The sequence below is a fragment of the Pinus tabuliformis genome, chromosome 2_1 (assembly GCF_031772625.1).
Source record: "Pinus tabuliformis cultivar Carrire ecotype Pingquan chromosome 2_1, CPIR1, whole genome shotgun sequence".
NCBI classification, from domain to species: Eukaryota; Viridiplantae; Streptophyta; class Pinopsida; order Pinales; family Pinaceae; genus Pinus; species Pinus tabuliformis.
In genome coordinates this window covers 33,196,758-33,207,553 of record NC_142299.1, presented here as the reverse complement: position 1 = coordinate 33,207,553, position 10,796 = coordinate 33,196,758, and the positions used below count along the sequence as shown (strand labels likewise).

General features: G+C 36.3%; 1 protein-coding gene across 1 annotated transcript; it reads right to left on the bottom strand.

Annotated features, from left to right (window-relative positions):
• Positions 1-8,902: 8,902 nt before the first annotated feature.
• LOC149198641 (uncharacterized) lies at positions 8,903-9,877 on the bottom strand. Its single transcript, XM_089400326.1, has one exon. It carries the CDS (start codon positions 9,875-9,877, stop codon positions 8,903-8,905), a length of 975 nt encoding a protein of 324 aa, XP_089256452.1.
• Between the last annotated feature and the right edge of the window lie 919 nt (positions 9,878-10,796).

Below are 10,796 nucleotides of genomic sequence, written 5' to 3'. Positions count from 1 at the left end.
TGAACTCCAACCTCCACTACGCCTTCAGTTGTTTCAATTTTCCTCTCCTAAAAAACTGACTATAGGAAACATACCTGTATGGTGTGCTAAAGTTAGGTAATCAGCTATGAATTTCCTCGAACATATTCAGCAATGTTTCGCTGTAGGACTTTCCCGAGCATTGTTATATAGGTCTCGAAGAAAATAACATCGGGAAATTGAAGAGTAGACTCGATTTTTATTACAAAATATGATAATGTTCACGCGTCTTACATTTGCAAATGATTAGGTTAGACATAGAAATCCATAAAATTATCTACGCTATTCTGTGAAACCCTATAATTCAATACTACTACCTTCTTGGCCAGGCGGAAGGTTTGAGAATAAATTTTCTCAAACCTAAATTTATGTAGATTGCAGTTTTTGAGAATATCAACGGATCCGATTGTCAATTATTTGACCCCTTTTCGGGATATTCTCTGGACATAGAAATCCATAGAAATATTTTGGCTATTCTGAAAAACCCTACCAGTCAACACTACTACTTCCCCAGACAGAAGTTGCAAATTCCTGGAATATTTCGAAAACTAAAAATGAAGGTAAAGATCAATTCCTGACTGTCAGATTTCTGGATATCCCTGTAATCTGCAATCTACCTAAGGATTCCATTCATTATCCCAACACAACGTGTGGAAGACTATGCTGAACCTTTTATTAATGATCACCTATAGAAAATGATATTACACGGAGAAATCCCAAAGTAACAGTTCTTCTTCCTCCTTGGAAATCAGTATCTGTTCCTCGACCCGTGGGGTTGGCGTGGTTGGGACATCAAATTCTATATTCTTTGGCGAACTGACAGAGTTCATAATAAGCGGAACTTCATGATTCTCAGTCATTTGCTGAGGAGCAGAAGGGTAGAGCCTTGCAACAACGGGGCATGCGTACTGCTTTGACATTAAGTCTGCTGTTGGATTAAAATTCTCAGCTACGAATGGAGACTCATCTGTCACGTTATATCGGACCCCTTCGATGATTGCGTCACCCGGCTTTCTGCCCTCCTGAAATGAAAAGTTGCTCAATATTAAACTATTTTTTGCTGCTGCAGCAGCACTGCTTTTAATGTCTTTTGAGGAAGACGTGGGAGGGCAAGGAAAGTAATGAAGGAAGTGGGGGAAATTGAGAATAGCGGAGTCGCCCCTCAAAGCGAAAGCTGCGACATCATGTGCACAAGCTGCCATTTCTGGAGAAGAATAAGAGCCCAGCCAGATCCTCGCCCGCTTCCCAGGAACCCTAATTTCGGAGACCCACCTTCCCCACTGACGCTTTCTTACGCCGACATATAGTGAATGCCTTGCAGCTGATCTTCCGACGCTCTTCATCTGCCACGTCTTTTTACAGCTATTGCTCTTGCTGCAATCTGTTCCGTCCGACATGGTGTCTAAATTTAACCACTGTGTCGCTCAATACAAAATTTAGTGATGCAGAACGCTTTGCGTCTATAAAGAACCTCACCGCGGGGTCCCTTCAAAGTTTTCTTAAACATGTAGTCTAGATAATGAGAATTCGTTAGTAGATATTTTCGGAAATGTCGGTTCACTGTGAAGCTTCATGATTACATTATGATTTTCGATTTGACAAATGACGAATTTATTTTCATTATTAAAAAAACTATTCAACATTATTTTGGGATTCAGAGGGATTATGATTTTCGGTTTTACAAAACAAAATTATAATGGAAAGTCCATTTACATTATTAAAAAAATTATTTAACTCTACTGAAATTTCTATAAGCAACGTCTCTTTTTAAAATTTCTTAAAAATTTCTCACAAAATTCCATATACAAGCTAGTGTACTTATTAAAACAACGTCTCTTTTTCAAATTTCTTGAGCTATTTTATTTTAGGGATCCCGTCTTCTGACGGCTCGTATTATCTTGGCCAACGAGGATTGAAACTTCTATAAGTAACGTCTCTTTCTAAAAATTCTTAAAAATTTCTCACAAAATTCCAGACAAAAATTAGTGTACTCATTAAAACAACGTCTCTTTTTTAAATTTCTTGACCTATTTTTTTTTTGGGACCACGTCCTGCGACGGATATTATCTTGGCCGACGAGCATTAATTAGTACACAGGATTGCCCACCTAGAGATTCTTCTCGCCCACGCTCAGAAGTAAATACACCACGTCAGCAAACATTACCCACCTACATTCAATTGGCAAACATTGAAGGAAAGCTGTCTGTATAGTAATAAATATGTATATTTAAATATACATTAATTGATCTGCTCAGAGGTTTTCTTGTCAAATCCAGGTTGTTGCATGCTACTGTTAAATTGAATTCGAATGCTCAGAAGTAACTAATTGATTCTACTTGATATAGCATTTTTATGAGCTTTAGAGTAACTGTTCAAGTTTTGGAGTATGTCTATATATATATAAATTTGAATCACTTCACTATTGTTGAGTTTAAATTTGAATTTAAGATTACTAAAAATTTTGATAGAAATTTTTGAAAATCTTGGCTATAGTTATCAAATTTTAGCTTTTTGACTGTTCCATGAGTTTTTGATGTCCCTAAATCCATTTCCACCATGAAAAAATAGATTCAAACACTCCAACTAACTGATTTTTTCAATTTTTTGTACCTGCCACCAAAAAACTAAATAACACACTTAAGGAATTGTTGGAAGTATTTTTTTGATTTTTATTTTAATATAATTTGATTTAGTTAAAATGTTAAACATTACTTTAGAACATTTCTACCATATTAAGCTAGAGAAATCTCTTAGCACCATTTAAACTTATTTTTATAGTCTCTTGGCACAATTTAAACTTATTTTTATAATACTTATATAATTTATATATATTATTTTATTATTATTAAATTTAAACTTATTTTTATAATATTCATGTAATTTATATATATTATTTTTTATTATTAAATTAAAAAAATGGAATTAAATACCAACAAAATAATAATTAAATGTTTACATTTTGTTAGAAGATTATTTAAACATTTTTTTAATAGATTTATTATTTTATCAATATTTTAAAAACTAATTATTTGGTTATTCATAAACACTGGTTGTAGATGACACCTGTAAATCTAATTTAAGTTATATAAATGTTATCACTAATAAAATACAATGATATCACTAAGGAACATAAACCAACTATAGTTTTAAACACTCCCAATGAAACTTATGATTTATGAATTCCCTTACTATGAAAATCTTTGAAACTAAATCTAACATTCAAATAACCATGAAACTATTTTATCCTAATGATATAGAACATACAATTATACATTTTCCTTTAATGTTTTACAATACCTCAAGATATAACCACTAAGTTATTTGCCATTAAAAGTAAGGAAGAGCCAATATTTAGTTATTATATGTAAAAACTTAATCAATTATTTTTCCCCACTAAAAGTCATTCAATAATATAAATAAAAAGGTGATGTGTTACCATCTTTTCTTAACTATCCAATTTAAACATAATCTCTCGTTTATCTACAAGTAGATGTAGGCATGAGATAAAATGCCACTTTAGAACGTACTTTGTAATGGGATGATGGAGAATGCTAGAAAGTGATATATAGCATGGTATTGAATAAGGAAGAGTGCTTGAGATTGATGCAAATGACTAGGAAATGGAATAGAATGATAAATCTATGTATTTGAGTAAGAAATATGGTATTTCATTTTAGAAAATACCTATCCCTTACTTTCACTTTATATGTAGAAAACATTTTATCACTAACTTATTCATATAATTGTTTATATGTCAAAGCTGTTGGTGAGATTATTGAATGTACAGAGTAGAAAAGATGCAAATTCCTCACTTCACACATAAAAAGAAAGATTTTCTTCTCATGAATCCCTACCCTTTTAATCTTCTCTTCAAATATACTCAACATAGGAATTCCAATCGTGAAGAGCAATTTTATTCAGAATCTGCCTCAAAAATTTCTTAGGAGCTACCTTAGAGAGGTGTAAGAGATTCTCCTGTCTTTGACGAATGTACTGCATCTTTTAGTTAGGGCTTTGTATATTTTTATCTCGTCCATTTTAAGATATTCATCAGTAGCTTCCTTAATTGCTCTCCTCGCACTTTTACAATCTTTGTCATACTATGGGTTGGTTTTGCTATTTCTTTTATTGTTTGAAACTTCATTTGAGAACTTGTTAATAGAATATGAAAGGGTTGTAGTAAAATTATGATAGAGGTCTTCTATGTTTTCTATTCTAGATAAAGGAAGCAAATTAGTTTTTAATTCATTTAGAAAGACGTCATTTTTATTTATATCAAATATTAAGTTCTTTTGGCTATAAGGATTATTTTACATTTGTTATGTTTTAATATAATTTTTATATCTTACTATTTAATTTAAAATCACATAAAATTATTCATCAATGTATTAGGAAAAAAAATACATTTTAAAAAATTAAAAATTAACTTTTACTTTTTAAAATATTTAGTTTAATATTTATTTATTTTGCACAACTTTAATAAATTTTATAGAATGTTTAAAATTTTCAAAATTAATTAAACATCATAACTTTTTCACCAAAATAAAATACAATATGACTTAATTTTTTACCCAAATAAAAAACAATATAAACTGCCTTAATGACATAGAAATTTGAAAACTATATATATCTATATATATATATATATGAGAAAAAATGAAAAACATATGAAATTATACATTCTCTTTACTTACATATCTATATAAGGTGTCAATGATATTTTTTTATGTTTTAATATAAAAAAATTTTACTATTCAATTTAAAATCACATAAAATTATTCATCAACTTATTAGAAAAAAAATACATACATTTTAAAAATTTAAAAATTATTTTTTTTTATTTTTTAAATATTTAATTTAATATTTTTTTTTTTTTTAAAACTTTAATAAATTTTATAGAATGTTTAAAATTTTCAAAATTAATTAAACATCATAACTTTTTTCACCCAAATAAAATACAATATAACTTAATCTTTTAACCAAATAAAAAACAATATAAACTGAGTTAATGAAATAGAAATTTGAAAATTATATATATATATATATATAGATAGATATATTATATTAGGAATAAATATATTTGATAAAGTGAGAAACATATGAAATTATACACTACATCTCTATAATACCACAAACGGTTAACGTCAAGAGTTTGATCTACGTTATTCAAGTCTCCAAGCTTAAACTTCCACCTCACTACTGTTCATTTTTCTTTGGCAGCCTCACTCCACTACAAAAATAACTTAATGTCATAACCCCATTTACACAATTAAAAAAAAATATTTAATGTGATTTACGCACATGTATCCACACTCACTAACCACTGTTAAAATGTAATCAAATTCTTTTTGTGTGAACCAAACTAGGGTCATCCACCCATCTGGTTATTACAACATCATTTGCAATCACAAGTCAAAGGGTTCAATCATAGTTTAATGGTCTGCTATGAAATCAATAATCCATATTGTGGAGGACAATCGCTTATTCGTTTTGAATTTAATGACCCATCCCTCCAGCTCAGACTCCAGGACTCGCCTCGAGCGACACACCTTGGTTTTGGCTGGCATTTACACTACTTGTCAAGATGTGTTAATGCACACTGTAGAGCTATCAGTGGTCCTCGAGATCCATCGCCGCATCTACAGAGGAGATCACCAGACCTTGATCCAATGGCTCTGGGTAATTTGGTGTGTTTTACCATCTTCCAGGACCAGCTCCACGGTTCATTTTTCCCTTTCCTCCTTCGCGCTAAGCTCTCCTTTCTGCCCATGGCGGTTGGTTTGTTTTGTAAGCATGTCACTTGATGCTTCTAGATCGTCGCGAGTACCTCTCGAGGGGTTCATGATCATGTTTGGAAATCTTTTTGCTAATACCCAGGTGAGGAAATTTTTTACTATTAACTCGGAAAATGATACAAGTTTTACTATTCTAAGTCCTTTTTTTCTGTCTATCTTCTATAGGTTTGAGAAATGGTCGAGGCCACGCTTTTGAAAAGTCATTTAAAGGGTTTCAACCCCACCCATACAGGGCTTGAGCTTCTAATGCTTTTTCGGGTAAGCTCGAATGGCTCCCTTACTGATTTTTGTTTCGAATGGCGAGTTCTCTCTGCCTGAAGGTGTATTCTCAGAAATATTGACATACTGGGAGCTCCGCTGTCGTAGGGAACTACCTGTGTCGAGCTGCGCACAACGCTCCTTGTTTATCCCCATGTTGGGTTTCATTCTTTTTGGTTAAATGTAATATTTTGGAATTACGCGCAAGCCAAGATTAAGAACTATTGAGACCGAACCGATTAATGGGTTGCATTTATTAAGGCAAGACTTGTTTCAGCTTGCATGAGGTTTCTGAGATTTTTTGTTGTTTTTCCTTAATGTTTTGCTACACAGCTTCAGACCATAAGTATATATATATTTCCAATGGTTCTCTCAGATGTACTTGTATTTATCATTCTGTTTTCATAAGAATGTAAAGCATGATTTTCCTATTTTGAGGTTCAACAATTTCTTGTTGTTGATGGAAACGTTTATAGTTTTTCCAGAAATGTTATCGCTCCACTTGTGAATAGTTATGCTAAATTGTTTTTCATGATGGATGCCTTTTACTTCATATTTATCCGTTATTTTATTTCCTAGCTATTCTATCTGATAAGGATTATGTTTTTTTAAAGAATGTGCGATGGTGTTCGGGGAAACAGGGTCACCTTTGGGCTCAAACCCTCAAACCCTAAACTCTTAAGATAGTTATTTTGTTCGTATCTTAATCTCGCAGAGTCATATATCTCTGTGCTGGATATATATATATTTAGTTTCACTTTTCAGGTTTTATGTCTCACAAGTGGGTCTTGGCCAATATTCATCGTTTTGGCTACGAACTTGGAAATTTTTTCGAGTCAAAGTCCTCTGGAAATTTTGGTATTCTGTCTTACTATAACTGCTAATTCATTAGTTTTTCTCTTGCTGGAGAAATACTTCCTACTGTTTAAGCTTTCATTGTTCGGTAGTTATTCTTCTGATTCTGGTATGCATGTGCATAATTATGGGTTTTCCATTTTCTTGTCTTGGATCTTGCCTGAGATTTAGGGAAAATATACATAGCTTAAATTGCTCAACATTTACCTTAATATAAAGAAAATACCACTACTACTCTGTAGGTTAAAATAAGATTGCATTTAAATACACAGAACCAACAATTTTAATCGAAATAATGTTTCACACAGTATTACTTAAAAATCACTTAGTTGTTTCCAGAACTTTCGCTGGTCCTTTAGCATCATGCAACCACTTACAATTTCTGGTTTATAGTATTACTAGTCTGTCGGTTGTAACCCATCTAGTTAGTCATTCTCTTGCTACCATTAAACTTGCAGTATGAAATGTTCTTTACAGTCTAGATTATCCTAGGGTAACTATTAAACAGAAAAGCATATTTTTTTTTCTAAGTTAAGATAATCTATTAATATGCACAAAAATGTACAGAGAGGACAAAGCCTCAACAAAGTTTAACATAGTGTTTCAACAAAAATCTGGACTGCCCCAACATTGGGGAAACCAGTCCATAGAAAGCAAAAAAACCAAAAATGGTATCAGTTCTTAAGACCAGAATCCACAAAAGAAACAGTGAGGTTTTTCCATGACATAATATCCAGACAGGAGACCAGATTCCAACAGATGCTAACAAAAACAAAAAGACCAGACAGAAGACACTTGGCAGCCACGTCCATACACCTGGCAGCCACGTCCAGACCCCTGGCAGCCACGTCAACCTAATTGAAATCATCCGGGATGGGTTCCTCAACAATTGGGCATGCCTAATCATCTGCCTCGTCCCTCGACACGCTGCCGTGTGGCTCCCCACCACCGCCATGTGGCTCATCCGTCGGTTGGGCATTGCCAAGCCTGCTAGTTGCCGCCTGCGAAGCTGACCCGTCGTGACCAGTTCCACCTGAGGGGCGCGTGGCTACAGAGCTACCCCCTTCACCATGCTGACTGCCACCAAGGTTCTTGCCATGCAGAGCAAAGATACCTTCGTCCATCACGTTCTTCCCTGTGTCTCTGCAATTGCTGTGTCTGGGGGCGTCCTCTTGTCGCAAGTCGGAATTTTCCACCTGAGAGGTAGTCTGTTCATTGTCTTCAGTGAAGAGGATGGAAATAGTAGCTGTAATAACTGGCCTGTTCAGGGTGCTACAGAACCTGAATTGGGTTGAGTGGGGAGCGGGATGAAGAGGCAAAGGAAAATTAGCAGAGTGGACTGCAAAATCACCATGAATTACACCTAAAGACCGAGCATGACCCCACCCACTTCTTGTACTAGGATATCTACCCGCACCACATGTCTGGGGATGATACAATTCAGGGGAAGGAGAGGAGGCAGCGGGCTCAGGGTGTGGATCAGTCCGAGGACAAGAACTACCTCCCCGAGTTCCACCTCTTCGACTTCTCATTCGATGTCTCACCATGCTGGTATCTCTGGCTAAGTGCTCAGAGGGTAACAGAAGGAGCGATGACAGAGGGAGCGCTAACAGAGGGATTGTGAGGGGGAGCAGGGTCAGTCTGAGCAAAGGTTAGATAACAGAAATTGGAATGGGAATGGTGAAACCCATTTCCAAAATCAACGCAGCAAACTAACCAGCAGCGACGCCCAGTTACAGTGCGAGAGCTGGGTTCATAGGCTTGAGGCGGGCAGTTGCAGTGGAGCAGGGGAGAAGGAGAGACAATGAGCTGAGGTACCTCCATATCCAAATAGTTAATGGCTTTTTTCCGCTTCAGACCTGCATTAAATGTCGCCTGCAGTGTGTCAAGAGGGCGTCTCAGGGTGGTATGGGGAGGGGCGCCATCAGCCAAGTGGCCCGTCCTCTCGCCGCCAGTCTTCAATGTTTTCATTAATATCAAAGTGTGTCACCCGCATCCGGGTGCTCTCCTGCTTCCTGTGTCTTCTCTTTCTCTACTAATTCATTGAATTCCTTCATCTGGGCCTCCATGGCTATAGTAGATAGCACATTAGCATTCAGAGCAGTGTTGCTCTCCACACCTATGTTGGCAAGAAGGTCAGCCACCTTATTGCCTTCCCGACGAATATGTTTGAAATTGACTGCTCTGTGGGACCTGAGCCAAATCTCAACAAGTTCTAGTCTTTCCGCTAGTCGCCAACTGTTGCCTATTTTGTTTGAGGGAGACCCCTGCAGAATTTTATTCACCATATTTATTAGGATTTGAGAGTCGCCTTCAATTATGAGAGGGAAAAAACCATGTGAGTGAGCTAAAAGGAGCCCTTGCCATAACCCTTCGAGTTCTGCTGAGTTATTTGTATCCCATCCATTTGAGCCTATGAATGTAAGAAGGGGGGCACCTTTATGATCTCTGAAAATTCCCCCAAACCCTGCTTTGCCTGGATTGCCTTTTGAGGCCCCATCGAAGTTCAGTTGAGTCACATGCTGGGGTGGAGGGAGCCATTTATCTGATATTGTACTTTTTGCTACAGATTTAGCAAGGATTTTCAATTCTTGATTCCATTGTAGATTCCAGTTGTCCCAGATATTCTTTTCCTGTGGCAGGGAGGGAAGGTCGTCGTCATGCCAAGTTTGGAGTAGAAGAGTTTCCTTAAGGTTTTGGCATACATTGTTCCATATGGTTTCCAGAGGCAAAGACTGATCCTTGAAGATACGTTTGTTCCTCTCCTTCCATATAGTCCACATGAGAAGGCTTGGAATGAGCTTCCATAAGGAGTTTAGAACCTTACTCTTATAAGGATTTCTTGCCCAATTGCGAATAGTGGTGGGAATGTCTTCCTTGATTCTGCTGTCCCTTTGGCATCGAAAACTGACTTTTTCCCAGAGCTTGCGAGCCAGGGAGCAAGTATTCATGAGGTGCAAGGTGGTTTCTTCTTCATGTTTACAATTGGGACAGATGGAAGGTCCATGAAAGTTTCTCTTCCTCAAATTATCCCAAGTGAGGATTTTGTTTTGACAAAGTAGCCAAAGGAAGGTGGACACCTTCGGCCAGATGTTAGGAGCCCAGATAGTGGTCCAAAGTGGATCTTTGAATGCAGAATCTTTTATGATTATGTTGTAGGCTTCATGCATGGTGAACATTCCCCTTGCTTCATAGCCCCATCTGAGCACATCCTTCTTATCTGAGTATCTTATGTTCCGATTGGAGAGTTCCTTTCCCAAGATCTACTAATTGGGCTCCAAGCCATTCCGGATAATGTGATCAAAGTTTAACCATTGCCTGAATCCTTGGGTTAAGGTAGGTTTCCAATATTGATTGATCTTATCAAACCTTTGAGTTTCCCAATTGGGAATTTGGTGGGGATTAATCAAATCTTTTAGTCTATGTTGTTGCTACCAGGAATCTTCCCAGAACCTTGCAATAGTGTCGTCCCTAACTTCCTAGAAGCTATGCTGTTGGATTAAATTTTTGTGTTGCTTTGCTGCATTCCAAACTAGGGAACCTGGACCTATATCAGTGAGTCGGATGAGATCCTCAACAGGTCTATTATTGGCATATTTTGCTATCCATAAAGTGGCCCAAGGAGTGTACGGTGCTGTGAGCCAATTCCACCAGATGCGTGCTCCCATAACTGCGTTGCTATGATAAGGATCACGGAGCCCTGTCCCTCCGGAGTTCTTGGGAAGACATACTTTATCCCATTTAACCAAAGCCCATTTGTGATTTTGTCTTGAGTTGCCCCATAGAAAGGATCTTTGAAGCTTTTTTATTTCTTTGAGGACCCATTTGGGCGCTGCCAAGACAGAGAAGAGATACAATGGCATAGATTGT

Excerpts from the sequence above, each read along its gene's own strand:
- LOC149198641 (XM_089400326.1), bottom strand. The coding sequence starts at position 9,877 with ATGAATACTTGCTCCCTGGCTCGCAAGCTCTGGGAAAAAGTCAGTTTT.